Raw genomic sequence first — 25,613 nt, forward strand, 5'->3', positions numbered from 1 at the left:
AAATAGAATATGCAATAAAAAAAAAGTGACATTGAATTGATTAAAATGGCAATTATAAATATTTTACCTCATCGGTCAAATTTTGACCGCTTTGAATGTTCGCCTTTGCTTTTGTCAAGGCATTTCTCCATTTCCCTAACTCTTTATTCAGAAGTTTCCATCTACTAGACAACGCCATTTCGGTCCGAATAGAACCCGATCTTTGACAAAATTCTCCATGAATTTTGCTCCACATGTGATGAAACTTCATCTCATTGCCCGTGATAGGGTCATGACTAATGTTCACCCAAGATTGACACAACGCAATATCTTCATTCGTTGACCACGAGCCTCCGACTTCAATAGAAGATGTCATTCGTTTTTTTATACAAATGGAAAGTAGTAGAAAAATGTGAGTGGAGAGTAAAAAATATTGGAAGGAGAAGAGTTTGTATGGAGAATTGGTGTGGAAGTGAAAAATGTGAGTGGAGATAAAAAAATATTGGAAGGAGAAAAGTTTGTATGAAGAATTGGTGTGGAATGTTTTAGAAATGTGAGTAAAGAGTAAAAAATATTGGATGGAGAAGAAATTGTATGAAGATTTAGTGTGGAAAGTAAATAAAATGGTTAGGTATTTATAGAGAAAAAATACATAATTTTTGGGTATTTTAAAAAAAAATTCAGAATTTTTTCGATTTTTTTCAATTTTTAGCCAAAAACGAGGATGTCGGATTGGAAAAAGTCATCGAAGAGTCCCGCCGCGCCACGTGGCAAACACCGTTGAGTGTCGGTGGTGGCGTCTGGCTTCACGCGACGCCAGGCACGGAAGTCAAATTTTTACCGTTGGCGCATGTAATTCACACGCCAACGGTAAAAATTGATCGCTACCGTCTTGTTGGCGTGACGCTGTGGCCGACGTCACCTAACTCGGCCAGGCAAGACTTGCCCTTGGGCTTCCTCGGGCTGGTGGGACCCACCTCGAAACCGCTCACGGGCCCTGTCTTTGGAGCTTCTCGGGCTCTCTCTGCACCCTTCACCCAGTTTGGGTTGGGCACTCGCAGATGCTCTAAGTATAAGGCAAGGGCAAACAAGGGCTGCAACTATTCACGTGAATAGTGTCAGCCTTTGCATTTGTGGTTCCACTCATGAGGGCAAAGTCTAAGGCAAGTCAAGGGCAAGAAAAAAATATATACATGCAACAAAATATAAAATTGTTATGTATTTATAGGGAAAGTGAATAAAATTGTTATGTATTTATAGGGAAAACATCCATAATTTTTTGGTATTTTTTTAAAAAATTGAATTTTTTATAATTTTATTGATTTTTTTTTGCTCACGACGCCAAGATAACATCGATCTTGATGTCGACTCAAGCCTAGGCAAAATCGCCATTGGGCTTGCCTAGGCTGGTGGGACCTGTGCTTGCCTGGGCCGCAAGTGGTGCGCTCGAGCTGCATTGGGCTTGCTAGGGCCTTCGCCTTTGATAGCAGGAACCGCTCTAAGCCCACGTGAGAGGTCGAAAGGGATTATCACATTTAATGACAACTTGACCTCCTTCTCTCCCAGCAAGAAAACAAGCCGTACTGAAGCCTCCAAAACCAGATAAGGATCAAATTGTCAGCCAGGTCTTCAAGTACAAAGGAGTCAAATCAAAAGAGCTTCACAAGGAAAACTGACGGTTATTGCCAGAAGACTTCTATCGTTTCCTCTATAAACCGGTTAAGGTCAACAAACCAGCAGCTGACCTTGAACCACAAGCCAAACGTCTTGTTCCAATTTCCATCATTACAGGCTTCCCCCACCTCTATAAATAGAGAATGTCTACTTCATAAGAAGAGGACTCTCTCTCCAAAATCACTTGAAAACTCTCAAGATAACAATTTGCCTACTCTCTCTATATAACCAGTTGACAACTCCTGTGCTTATCTCTCGTAGCTCTGTTATATCCATGGTATGATTTTCTTTTAAGAAGTAATCTGTTTCAATTCATGTAATCATTTGGCTGGATTGAGAAATCTCTAGTCTCTCTTTCTTTGCTTTGTAATTTGGATTCAAAGATAATTGATTGATTAATTGAAGAAGTTTCTGTTATTTAGTTTACGCTCGAATTAAGTATAAGTTGCATAAAAATCTTCATAAATAAAGTTCACTTAATTATCTAAAAATGAATCGCGCACTATTTTAGTACATAAAATTGGATTCCAGCCTTCTCCCCTTTAAAAATTCCAGAAGAACTAGCGTTCAGGGCCGAAAGTGAACAGAGGCTCGAATGAAACAATAAATGACAAAAGGAATAGGAAGTTGAGTTGGGCCCAAATTACACCACTGAGCACGAATTAACTGTTAATCCAGCCAGAGGATGACAAAATATTGAGACCGGTTGATAAAACCCAAATAGGGTCTTACTAACCAAAAACTTGGCCTCTCTCTCTCTCTCTCTCTCTCTCTCTCTCTCTCTCTCTCTGCGTGTTCAGGTACCGCTTATACTTGTCAGGTCGACATTCGCGAAGGAAAGAATATTGAAGTCCTCTTGATTGAGGCATAGAAAAGAATCAATCCAGGGCAGTACCCCCTTGGAGCATAATGGCTTGCAAAGAAGTCCAAAAATGACGCTCAACATTAAGTTAACCATTCACAAGCATTCAAACTAGATCTATTAGGATGGTTATATACCCAATAGTGGCATGCCTACGCAACACTGTGAATTAGTATTGAAAAAATTCGACGGATAGGGCCTCGACCAGGCCCACTCGCTTTGGCAAACTGATTCAACTTTCAATTTTGTTCAAAAATTGAAGGAATCCTTTTTGCGAGCCAAGAGACACCATCCGATCGGGGCATTGGTGTTGATCCAACGATCTGCTTTGTTCCTCAGAGCAGAGCCCATCCCCGCAAGTGGCGAAAAGGAACGGAGGAGTTCGAAAAAGGACCAACAGACATAATCTGTTGATTCTTCCTCAAACCCTAAAGATGCCTTCATCAGAACACGCTTCCACTTGCTTTAGCTTTAGAAATGATTTCATAAAGTAACAATTAATGATAAACCAAATTACATACGAAAAAATTAGCAGTCAGAAATGTAATACGAAACAAAAAATAGTTCTTCCAAGATGAAAATTCAAAAGAGGTTGTAGTTTTGAGCTCTGAAGTTCTGAACCTAGCAGCTTTTGTTGCCAGAGAGGAAGAGTGAGTGGTTGTTTGGTTTTGGCGGCTAAGCCACAGGTATTGAAATTTCCTTACTATGGGTGCATTTGTGTGCATTTACTAAAATCTTGACCATTTCTCGAAATTTCTTCGTATCGCCAATTTATCGCCATTCCACCCTAGCCATTAATAAATCCAAAATTTGATAGACTTGACACCAGGTGGTTTTGAACCCATCTTAAAGACCACAATCCCTATCTCTCCTCCACCTGGTATATCGCAATGTCCTCGTGAATTTGGTGTTTGTATTGTATTTATATGGTATATTGATTTAAACTTACACATATTGCTAATATTTTTACGGATTCAGATCTTTTGTTCTGATTTTCTCTGTCATGATCTGCTTTACTTTTTTTCTCCATACGCCACCTCATTAAAATTTAATCTAACGGATTTAAAAGTTGACACATCATCCTAAAACAAAAACTCAATTTACTCCTAATTAAAAAAGAATAAAAACCCCTAACACCCAACTAACAGTAGTTAACGTCCAACATTTTTTTTTCTCTTCTCCTTATTCATATCTTGTTCTTCTTTTTTTTTTTTCTCCTTATTCACGTTCTGTTCTGTTCTTTTTTTTTTTTTTAAATCTCTTTCTATCATTTTCTCCTCTCTCTTTTTTTCTCTCCTTGCATAAACCATCATGCCATCATCTACCTAACTAGAGTGCTAAAGAGAAAAGAAAAGAAAGGATGTAGGAAATAGATAGAATCGAAGAAGTATTTATAAAGACAAAATATTTATAATCTTCCCATCAAACAAATGACAAACATAAATTTACACATTAATAATAAAAGAAAGAACAATTGTGTCTCTTTGGCAAGCATTCCTATTGATATATTGACCTGTATAAAAAAAATTAATAATAACGGTATTACTAAGAGCATAACATACCCATGATTCCAGATGCCATCTCCAGTTTGATCAACATTTGAAGTTGTATGTGGCTTCTCGATCAACAAGTTCATAGCCTGTATAAAGTAGTTATGAAAATTGATTATAATAAATAAAAAACTTACTATGACTTATAAAAAGGATATTATAAATCTTAATATACCTGACTCCACACAATGTTATTTGAAACTTGCAAGTCTTGAAATTGTAAAGGGAAACTTGTAGGGTTAAGTAATGGTTGGAAACTATGTTGGGGTTCTAGGTAAGGCATCCATGATATTGTATTAGGTGCCTCGTGATCTTGTGCCTATGCAGTATTACAGTAACATTTTAAACTAGAAACATGATATGAAAACAAGAATTAAATAAATGATACTTACAAGATGTGTAGTTGGATGACATATGTTATTATCTGTTAAATGTTGCATTTGGAGATGCACTTGTTCATAATATACAAAATTATTATATTAGAATTGAACTTTGAATGTAAAAGAAGAAAATACCTGTGATGAACGAGAACTATATGATTTTTTATTCTTAGCTATGTTTTTCTCCAAACAACTTTTTATTCTTTTTCTTCCTCAGGAGGCTTCCCTCTTCTTTAATCCTTTTGCTTGGATAACTTTTGCACTATCCAAGAAACATGCCTCATTAGCACCATATGTCACTATGGTGGAAGGTGACCCTTGGCCATCCTTATCATGTACTTGACCATTAATTTTTGAACTTAACATCTCTTCAATGGTTTTGCTTAGTTGATTCAAATGACTAGCATAAATTAATCTTATATGTTTCTTCGTTCTCAACAGCTCGAGACGATATCTTGGTAAACATGGAACATAAAGACCTATATCGAGATGTTTGTTGTAGTGTCACATCTGTCTGGATGTTACGTCCGTGCATATCTTTCACACTTTCAGATCTTGCTTTTCTTGTCTACCTTTTTAAGATATACTAGTCAAGAATTTCTTTGACATTCATGTAATTAGTAAGAATTTTCAGTGCATGCTGCACAAGAAACCTTTCATCTCAAACAACCTACAACTACAAGAGACATCACCATCTTTCTGTTTTCTAACACGTCGCTCTTTCGGGTTACCATGTAGGACAACTGTATGCACCAAATCATCACCATCTTCGTCACAAGATATCATGTCTAATTCAAGTGATTTGATATACTGAGCTTGGAAATCCTCAAATATTGCTTTGGTATAAATATTTCCTGCCTTAACCACCATTGAAACAAGTATTGTCACTTTAGGTAACTTTAGACACAAAGCGTACTCTGCTTCCAACTCCTTATATTGCTTATCATTAAGTACCCTTTCAAAATGCATGAAAAACTGCACCACATCATGGTCCACATTCAAGTAGTCTTTTAAGGTAGTATTAAAACTTTTCACTTATCCGTGTGGTTTTTACTCTTGCAGACCAAGACCACTTACAGTATGTCATTGCTCATTTCTTCCTTGAATAAAAAATGCTTTCTAACCAAGGATGTCCACGCTCATTGTATTCAGCCAACATTGAATCCCAAGCAACTAAGAATTCATCTTCCTCCTCATAGTAATCCGTAAATTGTGTTAAAATGCTCCTAACTCCACATGTGCACCTAAATAAACTGTTTACATGTTTCATGGCATTTTGTATTATATGCCATGTGCAAAGCCTGTGATATGTATTAGGCATCACATGTGCAGAAGTCTTAGCCATCACAGCATCTTGATCAGTAAATAAGGTTTTAGAGCCTTCTTGGACATGGCCTCAAAAAATGTTTCAAACAATCATATAAATGAATTGGCAGTCTCATCGTACAACAATGTTGCCCCAAAAATGGCAATCTCACGATGACGATTAAATCCCACAAACACTTTGATGTGATTAATTGCAAGTGGACAATATCGCTCAAATTAATATAGAATTATGATGATTAAAATCTAATTAAGCAAGTAAAATAAAATGAGATTAAGTAAATAATGTAAAAGATGAAAACAAATATGATAAAGTACTAGGGAACCGATTTCACCTAGCTAATCCCGCCCAAATCCTTCTAGCTTGTTAATCCTCATCACCTAACATGTTGATAATCGTTTTCCCTTACCTCACCAATACTCTCTTCCGAGTTATATTAGTTGTATTCCTTACCATCAACCCACTCTAGTTCTAGTTATGGATTTAGATAGCTAAAAACCCATTAAGATTTGTGGAAAACAATGAAGATTACACAAACCATAACCTAATCTTCCGAGTCGGCTATGTAATTTATGGTACTTGTTACTATAAGCTTTTTATTAGGAATCTCCTTCCGGTCTCAACCCAATTCTTCCAATCATGCAATTAGTAGTCAATTAATTGAAAGCATTAAGAACGGTAACAAGCACTCAACATGTATAGATAAGTAAAATTAACACTATCAAAGAATTCGAGTATTCATAGCTAGGCTACATCATAGCCCTAGTAAAAGAAATTAGTTTATGAAGGACTTATTGAGAATCATGATGGTTGATGAAGACATGGAAGGCACCAAATTCTCCAAGTAGAATGCCAAGGTTGTGCAAGCTTTCTTCGTATTCTCCTTTGGATGTTTTCAGCTATGAGTATGAATGTGAAGGAATTTTGGTGGTAGATGATGGAGGATGGAGGATATAGCATGGATCATGGAGCTTTGATCGATGACCAAAACTCCCTATTTATAATACTCCTAGAAATCCTACCTATCTAAGGTATAACTACAATTAATATAAAAGTAGGATTCATTCTAATATAGGGTTTTCTTTATTCGTCCTTGTTTGACTTGATAAGACTTGAACCATCTTGAACTAGGAAATTTGACAACATTCCTTGTGACAAAAGGAATGACTTGGCTTCTTGACGTGATTAATCTCCAATCTTCATCTTCTTGCCCCATTTTGCCTCAATTTCTCATATTTCACAATTCCTTCACAAATCTTACAAAACCAATTAAACAACCAATTTAACCCAAGGAAATTAACAAATAAATAATGAAAGGAGGCATAAAAATATATATAAAATATAGGCTTATCACACTCCGAATGGATGATTTGCTTCATTAGTTTTGTATGTAATGTCAAAACACACAAAATCACCAAATTGACCATAATCAACAATCATCTTCGTATCAGCCCAAAATATATTCATAATTTGCTCACACAATCTAATTGCACAACATAAAAAATGAAGGGTTTTCCAATGCTTCATTCTGAAAATACTTTAGTAAGTTTCCTGCTTCTCTATATGCCAATTTTCTTTGCCTCTTCGTCCGAAGGTAATTTTTTTGATCTTGTTTGATATATCCAAAAGATTTTCTTCCACCAACTTGCCTACCCATGAACTCATATGCCTGCCTAAGTGGAATCCCATATTCTTTTGTCAAATCTACTTCAGTAGCTTGTGAAGCAGATATTCTTCTATGAGACGATAACATATGAGTGCATTCTTGTCTTACAAGAGGATGATTGTGTTTTTCCATAAAATGGCTAACCCAATACTTACCATTAGATTTATTCAACTTAATGCTCATTTTATCATCATAACCCATCCTTGTTTCTGCCCAAGAACTTTTAGTTAAATAATTGTTGAGGCCCAAAAAATCCAAGGGTAGGCACAAATATATTTCTAGCCTAGTACAACATCTAACTTGGGAAGAAACCCAACTACAGTATGCAAGAGTTCATCACATGTGCTTGCACACGTGCCACACCGAGCAAATGAGCAACATGTCACGCTACAAGTTTAAGTGGGCCCAAGCCACGAGAATGCATGAGGCTTGCTGAGCGGGTTGTGGTATAGATGGTTATGAGCATTCACAAGGCCCATTGATGAGCCAAGAAGTGGAAGTTTTGGACTGCTTGGGAGGCCCAAAACTCGAGCCCATTTCTTGAGCCCAAATATGTGGGTAAGCATGAAAGAGAGAAAAAGGTAGCCCATTACCTTAGAAAATTGACTCATCACCTTAGTAAAAAGAGTCCATCACTTTGGAAAGTTGGGCCATCCCCGTAGTGAACTAGCCCATTACCTTAAAGAATCGCCCAAATGACCTATAAAATATCTAAAAGCCTCCAGCACATGGCTGGAGACAAAACCACGACAAAAGCCAAAGGTTACTTATGTATGCAGGCTGCTGAGAATCTCTAGCATATGGCCAAAGACAAATCCCAACACAGACCATCCAAAAAACTAAAGGATACTTGAGCAAAACACCCTTCAGACCAACGTCATTACCCACTCATTTCTCCTACCAACTCTTGCCATAAAATAAGGGAGGAAAGAAGGAGATATGGTAGCCAAAGATAGGAGATTGTCACAAGGACAGCTGCAAGAAGGCTCTAGAGCCTCCAAAAATCTTGTCTATATGTGTTTAGATTGAGAAAGATTTCATAAAATAGGGATGAATCAAAGGAAGAGAAGAGAAATGAAGGGGGAGACTTGGCTGATTTGGGAAGAACCAACTACGGTTTCTTGGGAAGAAGGAGCTTCCAGTGCCTATAAAGGAGGCACCTTCTACCCAGCGAAGAAACTCAATTGAAGGCAAGCAATCACATCCAGAGAGAGCAAGCTTCACCTCTCATCCTTGGAACCCTTCAATTTCGAGCCTTATTCCTCCATCTCTTCCCATCTTCTCTTCTTGCGAGCCATTCCAGAGCCTAACGAACCCTTCGTCAAGCTGTCGAAAAATTACCCAAAGCACCCATTCTTCCACCCTAATCTATGTCTCTCTCTGTCTCTCTCTCCTCATCAAATCCTCATGAAATCATTTGCTTTAACCTCTGTTTCTCGTAGAAAACCTGGTCTTTCTCTCTCTCATGCTAAACTCATGAATGCTTAGCTTTCATGCCACAAGCTTCTCAAGCCTAGCCAAGAATTTATCTGTAAGCAACTGTTGGTTTCATTGGTGAAGAAACCAATGTGTTTCCTAAAGTTCACTACCCTTTCAAGCAATGTTGGATCTGATTCTTGAACTCGACGAGGGCAATTTCACACATTTGGCTCTTTACAACACCTAGGCCCATTAGTAGTGCGAACGAAAAAGCCCCTACAATAATCTCGCTTATCTTTCAGTCAAAAACCCTCCTTGCAATAAACAAAATATATAAAGTAGAGGATCTGGATCCTGTTTTTACTATATATATTTTTGTTATGTATTTACATAAATCACTCTTATTTTATATATATATATATATAAAGTTATTTATTATTATTATGTGTCTTTACATTTGTTATTCTTAACCTACATAATAATATATAAACCCCTTTTATTACTTGCATATTATTTATTTTTTAAGTTACAATGTCTGTTAGCTCGCACTGTACTCAACTTAAATCACTTCAACTCATCATACAACGCATTTTTTTATATAAAAAAATTTGTGTCAAAGCAATAGATAATTGACTACTTAAACATCTTCTAAAGTTTCATCACAAATTTCCATGTTTTTCCACTACTTTCTGTCATTTTTATTCAATTTTTATCGACATCAATATTTTTTCAATATTTCCATTAATATTTCCGTGTTTTTGGACCATTGATATTTTTGAAACCCTTGATATTAAGCAACCAAACCTTGTATAACATAAGTTATTCATTGAAATGAATCAAGCAATTCTGAAAGCAGAACTCAAAGTAGTTTCTTAGCTTCTTCCTTTTGTTTCTTTAATTGTCTTAAAATTCATCTCATTTCATATTCCTATAAACTAGGAATTCATAATTCTATCGAGAAATTAGGATTTATATGGGTTGCATTTCATATATGAGTTGTGTTTCATCTCTAGGTTCTTTGTTGTAGTCGTTGCGGCTGAAACCCAACCATTACCAGCTGAAGATCGGGTCGAAGAGGTTGGGTTGCATATATGGTTGGGGGGGTTATAGGTGTCAGGTTTATAGGGAGATGGGGACTGGGATATAGCAAAAGGGAAAGGTAGTTTTTGTCGAGCTTGGGGGTTGTTGGTTGCAAGGGATGTGGGTTGTTGGTCGAAGCTCAAAATGACGATATCTCTATCTCAGAGCCAAATTTGGGGATTTTGGATCTGGGTTTAGAATCAAATCCAAATTGGGAATTCACAAGTTTGCTGTGAGATTCCAAGTCTTCTGAAATGTCTCTTCATCCTCCAACGTTTCTAAAGCAGCAACAACAAAGTTCTCTTTTTCATTCTTCGGTTGAGTTTCAGGCTCATGGCTGAGTTCAACTAGGACAAAGGAAGGCCATGACTATGGGTTTGGTGGACAAGAGACTTGGAAGACACAATGGAAGCCATGGAATCTTTGGTTGTCTTGATAAGGTTTGGTGTGGGGAGGGAGAGAGAGACTGAGAGAAATGGAGACAGAGACAGAGCTGAAGAAAGGAAGGAGGTGATGGTGGTGTAAGTGAAGGAGAGTGGTGGGGGTGGCTGAGTTTGGGTGATAGTGGAGATGAGATGGGGAGTGGCTGGGTTTGGGTAATAGTGGAGGGAGTAGGGAAGGTGGGTCGCGGGCAAGGCTAGGAATGAGGGGTTTGATTTTAAACTTTTTAATTAATTTAAAAAAATAAAGAATTTTTTAATTAATTTTTAGACTACTTGGATGTTACGCCAACCTAAAAAATGGGATTTACTTTTGCCACATGAGCAATTAACAGAATTTTTAACGGTCTTATTAATGGAGGGTGTCTTTTGAAAGGTTTCATTAAGTTAGGGTACCAGTCAAATGAGTCTTTAAAGATTGGGTATGATTTTGTAATTTCCCCCTAAAATAAAATAAAGAAGGAAAAAACGAGAAAGCTCATTATTATTAGTGTGTACATTGAAGGTGCTCTTGCTTTGGGCATGTAAATCCCAGCACATTAACATTTACACACCATGAGAAGCGCGTGTACCACGCTCTTATCACGTGGCATCAACTTTTGTCACCCTCATTAAGGAATTTACTCCACGCGCTTCAAGTGCATGTGGTCGTCAACTACCTTACCCCATCTTTTTCATAATCAATCTCAGAATTCACTCAGACATAGATGTACAACAAGATCACCAAAACCAACCCAAAGCTCAGATAGCTTTATTTTTTAAAATCTTGTGGAGCTTTTCTTTGAGAAAAGTAAGTCCAGAGCAAGAAACCCAGAGCTAAGGCATATAGAGAAAGAGAAAAGCAAGCTGTTTCAATGGCAGATACAACAGAAGATGAGCAAGAAACACCGCCGCCGCGATCATATTACATGATGTTTTTAACAACTATGAGCAAAAGGAGAACATGGGTATGTCTATTTGTGTTAGTTTATGCTATCCTTTTAACTTCTTTATGGAATTTCCTCAAATCCATACTGTCTTGGTATGAATTGCAAGCCCAACCTTCTGCCTCATCATATGGGTGGCCTGCCCTTTATGCCTCGGTGCTTCTTGGGGCAGTTTTTGGGCTGCTTTCCATGTTTGCAGCTCTCGCAGTCGTGGTGCCTGCCACTTTGGTCACATGGATCACTATTGTGGTCATGCTGGCCTTCTTTGGGAAGCCTAGGAGTACTTTGGTTGTGGAGGGGAGGAAGATTACAAGAGAGATTTTCGGGATTGTGATCAGGATTTTGTTGAAGGAAGGCAATTTGGTGGCTGCTGCTTGTGCTGTTTTGGGGTATTTTGCGCTTTTTAGGAGGAGTTCTGAGGTGATCGAATGATTTGGTTGCTGGGATTTTTGCTAGTTCTAAGGGGGTTGAAATGGGTGTGTAGATTTGAAGGATGGGGTTTTGGATTTGGTAAAGTTTTCCCCTCTCTTTCCTAAGACATTGTTTGGTATTTCTGTTTTTCTACTCAAGAATAGAAAGGGTAAAGCTCTGAACCCCCACTGTAACAGTACTTCTTTTGATTTTATTGTGGGATCTGACTCTTTTTTCTTGTGTTATCTTTATCCTTCCACAATTTCGCAATTTTGTAGACTATACATGTTTGAAATCATGGGTGTCTTTTTTCTTTGTGATAAACAAGGACCGATTGATTTCTGGTATGTGTTTTGAGCAATTGCAATAGTAGCTATATGCTGGAATTTGACTGCGCAAAGGAGAAAATCTATCAGGGCCCTAATATACGGAAACAGAGACATGTAATGATGCATTTGGTTTAAGTCTCCAGGTTTTAGGTTTAGGATATGCTAGCACGCATTGCCCATGCCCTTCTATTCATTATCCAACACTAGCTAATGAATTAGCAGAAAAACTTGTGGAAACGGGGATGTCACTGTTTTTCTGTCTCCAGTCCAATTACGGTTGTCACGTGTGATAACTTTTTCACTTGGCATATCATAATTGATCGGGATAGCAAAACAGTGTTATTCCCGTCCCACACAAGTGTTTCTTACTGAATTGTCCTTGGCTGCTAGCATTACCAATTTTCTAATGCCAAATTGCAGGTTTTAGCTTCTCTGAGTGGCAATGGCTAGTTGAAGACCTTTTGTCTTTTATTAAAGATGAGAATATTTTGATGTAGAGCACTAATCTTCTGTCTTCTTTCTCTTTAAACTGAAATCCTTTTCCAATCCAAGCTAATCTGCCCAACATTTAAAAATGGTTTAAAGCAGGAGGTGGAGTTCAGTACAAGTCTACATAGGAATCTTTCTGTTATCAACATCTGTGCACACGCTAGGCCTGCTTTTCGGTTCAAATCGTTCTTGCTCTTGAAGCTCACCAAACCAAATTACTTTTTTTTCCTTAAATCACATGTGTATTTTTCAATATCGATTAAAATAAAACTTCATTTACAAAAAAGGAAAGAAAAGGTTTTGGTCAGGAATCATTTGGTTCGAGAAAAACTGTGTTTTATAACCAAGTAGCAGTCCTAAAGATTGGACCAAACGAGCTGACTAAATTGGGCCAAACGAGTCGATTTGGGCTGGTTTGGTTCAATTTAGTATAAGTAAGTGACTTTTTCAACCAATTCGGACAATGTTTTGATTTGTTAAGTTTTGTTAAAAATGACACAAACCGAGTATTTGGAGCCTAGGTGAAATTAAGAGTTTTTGGCGCCTAGCTGAAATCTAATCGCATCCCAGTGGCAAGAAAGAACTCTTCTTGAACACCCTCTATAAAGCCTTGGTGGTGATTGACTCACTTTCCGATTTATATTCCCTATTTCGATTTATCTTTCAATTTTTTAATTTTATTTTTTGTGAAATTTTGTTTGAAAATAAAATTTTGGAAAGGAGAAAATTGGGAGGTATGATGGTGATTATCCATTGAATATCCTACAAATCAAATCCTTATCAGCAGTTCATGGTTCGGTTTCGTTAAGGGAAAAATTGGGCTGAAAACCAGAATGGGCCAACCCGAATAGGTTTCAATTCTATTTTGCAAGTTTGGTCAATTTGGGCTTGAGCCCAATTTCAGTTGTTCAATATGTATCAAACAATTTGAGTTAAGACACATTAAAGTAGAAAAAATCATATTCAAATATAATTAACAAATGTTAACATCAAAATGAAAATATTACCCTATCCAATTGATTCATAGAACTTCGTTTCTTCAATGGTTAGCACATATTGTAATGAAGATATATCTTATGAGCTTAGCCAATTTGAGAGCAAATCAAGGCTTCAACCATCCTAGGAGACAATAAGTTTCGAAAGGAGTCAATCACTCTCTCACCTGTGCTAAAACATGATTCTGAAGCTACTTTGCAATTAATGCCAAGTCAGGATATTTGAGCCATTTATTTTCCACCACCCTAGTATATGAAACTTACGTTAATTGTTTCAAGTGGATTCAACAAGTACCTATCCACTTCATGTGTTAGAATCACATTATCACTTTCTTGCAGAATGAACCATAGGGAATCGACTCTCTCCACTTTGATTGAGAGAGTTAGAGAGGAGAAGAGGGTGAGAAATGGCGGTGGAGAGCGGTGGCCTGAGAGATTGGCCGCGGATTTGGGGTTAGGGACAATAGACTCTCTCCAGGATTTAGGATTTAGGATTAGGGAGGGACGATTTGTGGAGATGAGTGAATGAGAGAAAGTGAGGTGGAGTGGTTTTGATCTAGTGCAAGCAAGCCCTCCGTATATCCTTAAAAACTATATATATATATATATATATTTTATTTTAAATGGAGGTTTTACTGAGCATATTTTGGGGTTTAACTTGAGTCTTGACTCAGCAAGACGATGATAATTATGGGGGCTAATCATTATAACCAAAACTTTGTACGGAAAATAATGGGATGAGGAATATAATCTATATAAAACCTAAGATGGTGCAAAGTTTCAATCAAAGCCCTACAAAGTTGCACCCACTAATTAATTGGAATTAATATATTATTAGGAGGAAACAAATATCGTTATTATTTTTATTATTTTTAATACAAGATATGATAGAAGATGACAATTAGGAGGAAGAAAGGAATTGTTCTTCCTTCTCTTTCCTTTTCTTTCTTCTTTTGGTAAAGGAAAAGACCGTCCAATTATTCTTCCTTGAACTTCAATATATTTTTTTTTCTTCTTCTTTTTCTTTTTTAAGTTAGACCTGAGACTTTTTCTCCAATGAGTAACAAGGCATCTCCTAACTTGCTCTACCAAAAAAAACAAAAACACAAAGCATCCCTCCATTTGTCCTTCTCCTTCTAACTGACTCCAACTATATACTTGTGATAACAGAACTATAAGTCTTAATCACTACAACAACAACAATAAACTTGTTTTAAATGATACTTCAAATATTCATCTGTTTTTAAACCAGCATAGGAACATCTCTCATTCCGGTTAATACAAAATTAGTATGAAGCTTAGCAAACCAGCAAGTCATGAATTGGTTAAAAGCTATATGTTGGTTAATGGTCCGACGATAAATCTTATACACAGGACAGAGCTATAATTATAAAGTTGGAGGCTTAGGAGTGGCTCCGCCACTGCTCATACAACACTGGTTTTTCTAAAATGGGCGAATCAATTTGCGAAAACTTAAATACAAATAATTGATACTATCATTTGACTAGGAAGTATGAAATCAATAATCTCATACTTCCTAAGCTCCTTTCATGTCTTTATGAATCAAGGAATTTAAGCTAATCAACCAATTGAATGACATTAAATTCAAAGTTGGTGAGTAACAAGCTTCATAGTTGCTATACCAGTTAAAATCCCCAGGGCGACGCCCAAACCACATCAATAAACCAAAACAAATTGGAGTCTACAGACAAGACCAGGGCTGACATTCAGGAATTCCGTGCCCTTTTTAATGCAGGAATTGTGTGTCCAAACCAAACTCAGCTCCCCGCGCGTGCTATTGTGGCCTCACCAAAGATTTGTATTTTCTGGGTCAAGCAACCAGAGATGAGTTCCTGACTCATTGACTCTGGCCTCTAGAGACCTACATTTTACAAGTGTTTTGTTTATTATTATTTTTTTAAATAATCTCATTATTGTAATTTTCCATTTATTTTCTCTATTTTTTTGCTTTTTATTTATTTAATTTTTTTAAATAAAAATTAGAAGCATTCTCTTTTCAACCTTCTTCATCAACCTTTTATTTCCTTCTCATCCAATAATATTGCTTAATGATCGGAACCGTCTATTTTTAAGTCATCTTAAAAATTTGTTTGTATAAAAATTAACCAAATTATAAATTGTGACATCTAATTTCAATGTGTAGACGAATCATTCTGATTTAATTGAGTTTTTAAAGAATTTAAATTGCCGCTTAAAAAATAGACAGTTTCGATTATCAAAAAATTACAAGAGGATAATAAACAGAAAGAGAATAAATCCTTGTTTTTAATTTTATTTAACACAATAAATTGACATCCACAAGAGGTAAAAATCTCTTTCAATAACGTGGAATTATATAGTAAAATCTTTGTTTGTAATTATGAAATGGTTGGTGCACTGGATTCTTGTATATGTTTCGTTCCAGTGGCACAGAAACATTCTATAAATTCATTACTCACAAATTAAACCAAAAAATAGTTTTAAAGAAAAACACCGTATAAATAAAGTATATGCCTCTCTCACATGGACATAGTTTTCAGATCTGTCAATCCCAAAAACTTTTGTCCGCAGGCAATCAAATGGTAAACTTTTGTGAGCTTAAATCAAATCATTGGCACAATCTTGGCAATGAGGATATGAGAGTTTCTTCTATTTTTCTGTTTTGGCTTTTTATTTTTTATAATTTTGTGTTCTTTTCATATTTTTTTATCAGTTGATGAGATTCAGCCATTGAGGATATCTTTTCTCTACACATTGGGGGATATCTTTTCTCTACACATTGAGGGATGGCCCCATGGGTGTTGAACACAGACAGACTTGCTCAGTACAAATAGTAAACATGAAGAAATGCAGTGAAATCAGGTGCTCAGATCTAAACAACCAGCAAGCTTGATACCAACACTACACCCACACACCCACCACCACTCTCACTTTCACTGAAAATTCATTCAATTCAAACTCTCTCTCTCTCTCTCTCTCTCTCAAATTTTTTGACCATTGTTTTCAAGGTTGGACATGTTAGCTGTGATTTCTCTGCCATATTCCCCACATGGTCTGAAACCTTTCACATTTCTTGCATAGTGTCATAGGTTTCCTCTTGCTTAATTTTGACTTATAAAATCCCAAAGACTTCAGGACAGCAATACGCATTTTTCTCTGTTTATTGCTTCTTCTCCTTTCTCACTCCGTATTAAATGTGTGTGAGAATTGAAGTTCTTTGAGGATTTGAGGTGCCCTTTACAGCTAGAGAAGGATCTGGGTGTCTTCAAGATTGGGTTTTTGCAAACATTCCTGTTTGCATCTGGGTTCGAAGGTACCAGAATCTCATCTGGGTAGTAAATTATTTCAAATCTGTGCCAATTTTGGGGCTTTTATGGTCTTGAGGTCCTCTCCAACGTATAGGAGGAAAATGGTAGTGGCAGGAAATGGCCTGTTCTACCCAATTGTTGGATTTGCATCGTGTGTGGCTTTCATCTACATGTCCTTCGGTGGCTTGGGGACGAACTTACAGGAAAAAACTAAGTTGGGTTTTGTGGAGAGGAATGGGACTCAGTTCATGTTAGATGGCAAAGCATTTTACATTAATGGGTGGAATTCTTACTGGTTAATGGATCATAGTGTGGATGAGTATACCAAACCCAGGGTGCGGGAGATATTGCAAGCTGGTGCGAAAATGGGTCTTACCGTGTGCCGAACTTGGGCCTTCAATGATGGAGACTACAATGCCCTCCAGATTTCGCCTGGTCGCTTCAATGAGCAAGTGTTCAAGGTATTAATAATTCATGTATTTTCATCCTTCTGTCTTATAGTAAACATAAGTTTCTGACCTCTGTGTTTTGTTTTTCGTTGAGTTCGAAACTTTCTCCTTGTACTACTTGTTTGGGTGCTTCAGTTTGTGGGTTTACTTGAGTGGTGATCATGTTTTGCCATAATTTATCAGTGAAGGTTTGCAACTGAAGTAATAAAACTATGGTTCCATCTGAGAAGGTAAATCAGCAGGTCTAGTACAAACTAAATGCCGGTCAGTTTCTTGTTGATAGAGATTATATTGCATTATGAAAGTGGGAATAACCCAAAACAAAATGAGGGTTGAAACGAAGAGTTTGTATATTTGCATATTGACTAAATGTGTTTAAGAATCCAGCACCTTTGAAAGACGATCAGTCATGTTTGGGTGTTTCTTAATGCGAAATGATTTGGACTATAATGTAGTAAAAGTTTTCCCAGTATTGCAATGCTTCTGCCACATTCTTTAACCTCTTTAAGATTAATGATTTGTTGTTGTTTAATATAAAGTAAAGCACACGCATGACCATTGCCCAGTAGGAACTGTTTTTTAGATAACCATATTTTTGCTAAGATAAAGGGAATTCTCTGTAACTTCTTGAAGTTTTTCTTGCTGTTCAAAGTGCACTTTTAGGGGAAGACAATCAAAGGTTCCATGCTACATGGTATATAGCTAATGGAATAACTACAATAAAATGGTTTACTGTACTTTTTGTTATCTTGCCATTATTTTTGTATTTGTTTCGCCCTTTTTAACTATTTCTTACAACACTGTGATCTCGTGACAGGCTTTGGATCATGTCATTGTAGAAGCTAGACAACAGGGCATCAGGTTGCTTTTTAGCTTAGTTAATAACTTGCAAGCATATGGTGGGAAGACTCAGTATGTGAAGTGGGCGTGGGACGAAGGTGTTGGTTTGAGCGCTTCCAATGATTCCTTTTTCTTCGATCCTTCCATTCGAAATTATTTCAAGAATTACGTGAAGGTAACTTTTTTTGTTGCTTTTCTTCCCCGGAAAGAAATATTGCACAACTCTTTGATGCCTCTTTGACACTTCATAACCTAGATTTTCTTGTTAATGACTGGAAAACTATTTAGTATGTTTAATATGGTTATTTATATTGGAATGGAAAAAACAAAATTTTATTAAAAGGTTAAATTTTGTTAGTGTCAGTTTCTCATGTATTACTTACATTCACCAGTGAAGGCAGGGTATGGGGACAAAATTTTGTTGGCAAGATGACTTACTACTAGGTTATACTTACTGAATATTTGGTGAAAGATTATGTCAGGTAAGCTTTTTGGTTGCAAAGTGGTCACTGGCAAAAGGTATAATGACTAAGAATGCGAAACTTAGTGTCATTATCAACAAGGAAAAGGTTCTGGTTGATCTCCATTTGGATCTCACACAGAATGATGTGGATAGAAGGAGATCTTGAAATAGCTTTCTTTCTTTGGCCTTCTTCTTGTTTCCTTCCCTTTCCCCCTTTCCCCAGTTCTTGCTAAGATACAAAAGGATCTAATTGTATGCTATATCTTTTACGGATGGCTGCATGGATTTAAAGCATTGTAGAGGGAAAAATTAGAATTTAAAAGCATCAAGTTCTGGTTAAGAGGATAGTGGCATTTAAGATTTATGAGAAGGGATATCTCTGAATTCTGGAAGCTATTTCTGAAAATAACATTCTGGAGTGCATGTAGAAGTATTGTGGATTGCTAATGAGTTTGAATGTTATGAGATAAATGATTTTGGTCTTAACTGGTATGGTATGTTGAACAGGTCATTACTTTCATCCACTGATTCTTCTCCCTGTAATAACAGACTTCCTGATAATATATTTTACATCGATTTTGGTGCTACGATAATATGTGATTTCAAACCAATTTTAATTCATTTCCTTTTTTCTACAGACTCTCCTAACGAGGAAGAATACTCTCAATGGAATTGAATATAGAGATGATCCTACCATTTTTGCATGGGAGTTAATAAATGAACCCCGTTGCATTACTGATGCTTCAGGCGACACTCTCCAGGTATGTAGTCAGTTCTTAAAAATTATGGAGTTGTGCAGTTCTACTTGATGGATTCCCTGGATTTTACAAAATATTTTCACTGAAATTCAGTCAGAAATATCTTATTTGTTTGAGACAAAGTGCAATTCTGATGGAACCTTCCTTTAACGTGTTTGTGATTTCTTTGTGATACACCCTATTAGGAAAAGAATAGAAATTAGTAGAGAGCTACTACCACTACGTAATATTTTTCCTCTTACTTTGGGGAAAGAGCTACTTATTCTAACATTCAACGATTCTTAATTCTTATCTTTTCCTTTACCAGTGAAGGGCGTTTTATTCTTTTATTTTCTTTAGAGGGTAGGGTGAGTTGGGAGGTGTGGAGATGGATAGGGAGAGGGGGATGGTCGGCTCTGTAACCTCTGTTCTCCGTTTTCAAAACATGAACTAATTGTATGGCATACTGTTGCAGGACTGGATAGAAGAAATGTCAGCATTTGTTAAAGCAATTGACAAGAAACATCTACTGACTGTGGGCCTTGAAGGATTTTATGGTCCTAAAAACCCCAAAAGGTTGACTGTGAATCCAGAAATGTGGGCATCTAGACTTGGATCAGATTTTATTCGCAACTCCAAGATCCCAAACATTGATTTTGCTTCTGTTCATATTTACCCTGACCACTGGTAAGCGTTTCCATTACATGAAATTTCTCAAGTCAATATGAGGGAAGTCCAATCTTACAAACTTATCAGAAATTTAAAAGGCGAGAAGCATATATATATATATATATATATATCTATACCCACTCTATTAAGGCCTTATCAGATACGGACATTGAGATATATTGAAATGCATCTTACTTTCTATGCATCTCAGTCATCCAAACTGATTTATCAATTGAGATGCATACCCCTAACTGAAGTCCTTATTAGATTGGCTGTGTGAGTGTGTCCTGCTCACAGGTGACCCAAAAAATCCTTGCCAACTGAGGGATCAAAATCCAATTATTGATAAAGGACCTTTTTCAAATAAATGGAAATCATTTTTGTACTTATATAGAGAGTTATTATCTAATAAGGGCCTTAGATACTTATACGAACAGTTGTGATGTACAGTGGATGGGATACATCTCCATACATTTCAGTGATTCATTTGCAATCTAACGGTTCAAAAGCATAAACTTCTTTACTCACACCTTATTGGAGAATAATTATATGTATAGTTTCATGTTCATTTGCTAGACTTTTAATTTAAAGTATTGATCAGGTGGATTCTTGTTTGAATGTGTGATCCAAACTGACAAAATGTCTTAGACTATTCACTTCATCCTTACTTTTTGGGTAGGTTTCATGATAAAGAATTTCACGAGAACCTCAAATTTGTCTCCAAGTGGATGCATTCTCACATAGAAGATGGGGACAAAGAGCTGAATAAACCTGTGATGTTCACTGAATATGGATTGTCAAACCAGAACAAAGACTTTGAACCATCTCAGCGCGATAGATTTTACAAAGTTATTTTAGATGCCATTTACAAATCTGCAAAGAAAAACGGGTCTGGTGCAGGTTCTTTAGTCTGGCAGTTATTCGTCGGAGGAATGGACAAGTATAATGATGAATTTGGGATTGTTCCATGGGAAAGGCCATCTACATATAAGCTGATAATAGAACAATCATGCAGGTTGGCTAGACTCCACGGACCAACTCAACAACAGCGAAATTTGAAAAACTTGTGCTCGCAAAGACAGTGAAATGCTTATTCTTTTTCAGCATAAAAATTTCGTTTTCTTGGAGGCTAAAATGCGATCTCTGTTATGGTTCAACAGTGCTTGAAGGAGAGAAGCAGGTCTCGGTCGTGTACCATACTCTTTCCACATAATACGCATGATATAATTTCATTTTAAATGATTCATTTGAGTTTATAGAAGCTGTTATAAATTGTGATGTTATCAAGCTTTTCATAATGAAAGTACATACAAGCAAAACAAGGTCATTTTAAATTATTGAATATTTTGCTTTTGCTTGTATGCAATGGTATTTGTTGCAGTCTTGAAACAATGTTTTAAGGTTGATAGCTCTTTTAGAGATAGCAGTAGCTCTTTTGTAATGATAACTACTGGTGTATAGATATTTATACAAACTGCCTCGACTCTGGTGAGGTTTCATATTCTGAACTTGAGTTAATTCAAGTCTACGATACTCTTGAGTGATGAACAGAATTAACTCTGCACCCGAGACCTTAAGTTCGATTCAAGTGTACAAAATTAATTAATATAATGTCTGCAATTCAATATAATTAAACATAAATTCAGCTCTGCAATTCAACACCAAGAGATATGTATATAGAGCCTTTTTTTTTTCTCTGAAAAAGGCAAGAAACTACAACAAAAAAAAAAACGAAGAAAAATTAAACTGCAGATCTGACTGCCTACATCAACATTTAGATACGGTTTGCCAATCTGGGCGAAGTCCTAGTCCCATTTACATTGCTAGACCCGGTCTGCTGCTTGTTCTCTTTTCCCTTGCTTTTGCCCTTCAACTTTTTGTCCTTGAAACTCAACTTATTTACCTCCTCTGCCACCTTCAATACAGTCTCTGCAGCCTCATCTTCCTCCGATCTCCGACTCCGAGTTCTTGTGGCAATTCCCTCAGATGATCCACCACCCAAACCCTTCGATGGGCTCAGGCTGTTGCCTCTCTCGCCCTCCATAGCCACCTTATCAAACGCATCGGCGAGATTCTTCACGAGCCTCTTCCCCTTCACAGCCTCAACCTCATGCTCCACCTCAACCGCATCTTCATCATCTTCATCGATCAGATCCAAGAATCTCCTGCGCTTTGTCGCAATCGGAGCCGGAGGAGGCGAATCAGAGGCAGCCCTCTTGCTATTGGATTGATTTGAGGCCGATCCATTTGCGGATTTCTCGAGTTTTTGCCTCTTTCTCTCGGTCTTCTCGCGCTGCACGCGGAGCTTGCCGACGTTGCCTTCAATACGGCCCTGGAGCCTTAGGCGCTTGAAACTGAGGCCGCCCATGGACCAGTGAGCTTCGTTGGCCCACCAGAGCAGAGGCTCAAGGACGGCAACAGGTGGATCGACTCGGTGGTCGTTGAACTTGACGTCGGTGTAGATCCGGGGGCGGGGGAGGCTGTTGCCGTAGAACTTGACTGGGCTAGCAAGCTTGAGCTTTTGCACCATGGCTGCGGAAATAGGGCTGAAATGCTATGAGAAAGCTTTGGAATATATTTTGGGAATTTTCCCAAACAGATGGAGGGCAGAAGAAACAATGAAATTTTGGAAATGGGATTTTATTTTTGAGAAGGGGGTTATAAAGAAGGTGGTGTGGCGGGTATTGAGCAAGTGGCGCGAAGTTTTTGGCGCCAGCAATTTGGCGCTTAGAAATTTCAAGAATTTCACGAGGGATGCGTTTCTTATGGGAGGGAGGGAGCCAGATCACCAATCTTTTATTGTCGTCGAAGAAAAATATAAATATTTAAACAAAATTGGGCTGCTCTGTTTATTTTGAGGAACAAAAATAAAACAACTTTTTTTTTTTTTGGTCAGGAAAATAAAAAAAGAAACCTTTATGGAAGAATTAGGTGGCCTCTCCCAAAGGAAATGTGGATTCTCGCAATTAGGTGAATTAACCTGGGTCATCCATAATCCACATTCAAATAGAAAAATGCTCTCCTTTCCCCCATTGTTAAGGAGAATTAATGGGTGGTCCAACCACCCTCCAAATTCCAAACCTGAATGTTCACAAATAGGAAGTGATTATAAGCTTTTTTCTTAACATCAAAAGACAATTGGGTTAATCAAATATTGGATATAAAAACAAGTACAACAAACTAGAAAAGTAAATTCAAATTTGACAATTTGGTGTTTGTAGGGGGTTTTTTGTTCCTCAATTTAATGGGCACAGGTTCTTTGGGAGAAGGCAATGAGCAAAAATCCCCAAATGCCTGTTGAAAAACAAGCTCCCAAGAGAGTTTTTAGAAAATCTAATGAGATTTTAAAAGAACACTCTCAGGATCACTTCACTAACACCCAAATAAGCATGAGGATTTCATTAATGGCTTAGCTTGAGGAGCATGTGGCATGGGAGCTAAGCTTTCACAAGTTTAGCAATTTGAGAGAGAGAAAACAGCGTGGGTTTCTTACGGAGGAAATATCAGTGCGAGCCCTATCCTAAGAAGAAGAAAGATGAACAGAAGAGAGGTTTGGGTGGCTTGAGAAAATTCCAGATTTGCTTGACAAAGCTTGGTCAAGGTCTGGATCGTTGAGTTGTGGATGATTTTTCTAGGTAGCCAAAGTCTCCTTTTATAGGCGTTAGGAGCTCCAATTTCGTCTGGTTTTCTTCTTCCTTTTTCCTTGGCAGCTCCTACCTAGCCCTATTTTGATGAATTTCTCCATCCAAGGAGCATGGGTAAGGAACCCTTTATGGTTCCAACGGTTTGACGCAGCTGGGCTTTCCCATAGAGGGGAAGGCGCCACCTGCTTTCCTTATGTTTTCTCCAAGGCAGAGCTTATAGAGGAAAAGGGGAGAGATGGAGCCTTTTGTCCGATGGACACTTCCCTCACCCCCATGGATTTCCTCTGGTCTTGCCATGGCTCCCTTATGACCATTGTTTGGAATTCAAACGGGAATAGGACTTGGCCTTGATTTTTGTAAGTTCGGGTTTGGGCTTGTACATATGGTATTGGGTCCTCGGCTTTGCTTCTAATGTTTGGTGCTTTCGTCATTTCTTTGGAAAGGCTTTCCCTTTAATTCTATTGATGGGGTTGGGCTAAATATTTTGGTGGGTTCTTTGGTGTCTTCCTAGAGCATGGGTCAATTTTTCTCCTCTCTCATGCTAACCCATATGCTTGGGTTCCTGAGGAGGCTTGAGTTCCAAAGCCCCCAAGTGGCTTTGAAACCTACGTTCCTTGAACCCTCAATGGGCCCCGTGATTGCTTGTCACCTTCCATACCACAACCTTCTCAAGTAAGTCGGTTAATTTCGTGGCTTGGCCCACTTAAGCTCGTGGCGTAGCTTGGTATTAGAATGCGCATAATTTCTATGCTCGTGCTTGGGATTTTATTATGCCATGATAGGCTAGAGTCGGGCCAAGTAGCACCGAATGAGCATGTGAGCGTGATTTAGTAATATCGGTATGTCCTTGGCTCCTTCTGCACGTGCTTGTTTAGCATGATTCGTGGCTTGTAGCTTGTGTTGGCGGCTCTTATAAATTTCCTTTTATCCCGATTGAGCTTATTTTGCATCCAATTACCCATATTGGGCTAGGGATTAATTTGGGCTTAGCCCCTTGGATTTTTGGGCCTCAACATTAGCCCCCTTGATTATTGGGGCCATGAGTAACTTTGAGATGGGTCAAATAATCAAACCTGGTCCCAAAAGAAAAGTCAAATCCAGGCTGCTGACGTGACCTTCCCGTTTCCTCGTGTGTCTGCCATGATTATTTTCCAGCAGTCCCTTGCATTCTCTGCACGCTTCCATCAATCCTGCTTTTATTTTATTTTATTCTTCTTTCCTTTTCTTCTCTTCTTTTTTTTCTCTTCGTCTCGACTCCCCTCTTCAGTGCACGCGAGCCCTAAAACCAAGTTGCCCCTTTCGCTTTTTGGTTCCTTCTCATACACAGTCTAGGGAATCCTTGGGAAGCGAAATCTCATGGTGGCGCTATCCACAACTGGTTGGTTACGTCAGAAACCGCTCGCAACCATCGGGGAAAAGCCACAATTCTTCTTTAAAATCCCTCAAATTTCTTCAATTCGCTCTTCAATCCGTCCAAAACCAAGCTTAGCAGAGTCACTTGGCAAAGTGTGGAGCAATTTCTGCGGTGGAATCGCAAGGCAGTTCCCTCCTTTTCGAACTTGACAAGTCTGGAAGAATTCCCAATAGCGATCAGTAAGCATCGTTCTCTGCTTTTTTCTTGTTTTCTACATCTCGTTACCCCGGGCACATGCATCTATACACATACACATATACATACGCATATATGTACATGTGGAGGCACCCTTTATATTTTTTGAGAATTCCTCATGAACAGGCACTTTTCTCATGCAGGTTTCATCCAATTTCCCAAGCCCTAGGCTCGAATTTCGGGCATAGACCACTGATTTGGGATTTTAAGCGTGCTTGAGGCGATATCTTACCTTGATTAACCACAAAACCTCTAGATGGTGTCGAAGCATGGTGGAAGGAACGGAACAGCCACTCCATGGCTTCCTTCGCATATTTTATCCCTGTGATTCATTTTCTCCTCTTTTTCTTTTAGCACCAGATAATCTTTT

At 37.8% G+C, this 25,613-nt stretch overlaps 3 protein-coding genes and 2 pseudogenes across 4 annotated transcripts; 2 read left to right on the plus strand and 3 right to left on the minus strand.

The window, feature by feature from the left end:
• Window positions 1-4,012: 4,012 nt before the first annotated feature.
• Window positions 4,013-6,156, minus strand: LOC148917679 (protein FAR1-RELATED SEQUENCE 5-like; annotated as a pseudogene).
• Window positions 6,157-7,119: 963 nt separating this feature from the next.
• LOC148917680 (protein FAR1-RELATED SEQUENCE 5-like) lies at window positions 7,120-7,636 on the minus strand (annotated as a pseudogene).
• Window positions 7,637-11,053: 3,417 nt separating this feature from the next.
• Window positions 11,054-12,058, plus strand: LOC103328390 (uncharacterized). The gene has a single exon (XM_008230780.2). It carries the CDS (start codon window positions 11,229-11,231, stop codon window positions 11,730-11,732), a length of 504 nt encoding a protein of 167 aa, XP_008229002.1. The 5' UTR covers window positions 11,054-11,228; the 3' UTR covers window positions 11,733-12,058.
• A 3,897-nt stretch (window positions 12,059-15,955) lies between these two features.
• On the plus strand, window positions 15,956-21,500 carry LOC103328391 (mannan endo-1,4-beta-mannosidase 2-like). 2 transcript variants are annotated; one of them, XM_089049882.1, is made up of 7 exons: window positions 15,956-16,106; window positions 16,238-16,386; window positions 16,738-17,293; window positions 18,099-18,296; window positions 19,223-19,345; window positions 19,797-20,008; window positions 20,670-21,500. In XM_089049882.1, the coding sequence occupies exons 3-7, from the start codon at window positions 16,898-16,900 to the stop codon at window positions 21,073-21,075; spliced, it is 1,335 nt and encodes a 444-aa protein (XP_088906008.1). In that variant the 5' UTR covers window positions 15,956-16,106; window positions 16,238-16,386; window positions 16,738-16,897; the 3' UTR covers window positions 21,076-21,500. The 2 variants fall into 2 exon arrangements, with proteins under 2 accessions (XP_088906008.1, XP_088906009.1); XM_089049883.1 differs by having other exon boundaries at window positions 16,768-17,293.
• Window positions 21,501-21,568: 68 nt separating this feature from the next.
• Window positions 21,569-22,810, minus strand: LOC103328392 (microtubule-associated protein). Its single transcript, XM_008230783.3, has one exon. The coding sequence runs from the start codon at window positions 22,518-22,520 to the stop codon at window positions 21,765-21,767; it is 756 nt and encodes a 251-aa protein (XP_008229005.2). The 5' UTR covers window positions 22,521-22,810; the 3' UTR covers window positions 21,569-21,764.
• Between the last annotated feature and the right edge of the window lie 2,803 nt (window positions 22,811-25,613).

This window comes from Prunus mume, linkage group LG4 (assembly GCF_029339155.1).
Source record: "Prunus mume cultivar Tortuosa linkage group LG4, ASM2933915v1, whole genome shotgun sequence".
In the NCBI taxonomy this organism is placed as follows: domain Eukaryota; kingdom Viridiplantae; phylum Streptophyta; class Magnoliopsida; order Rosales; family Rosaceae; genus Prunus; species Prunus mume.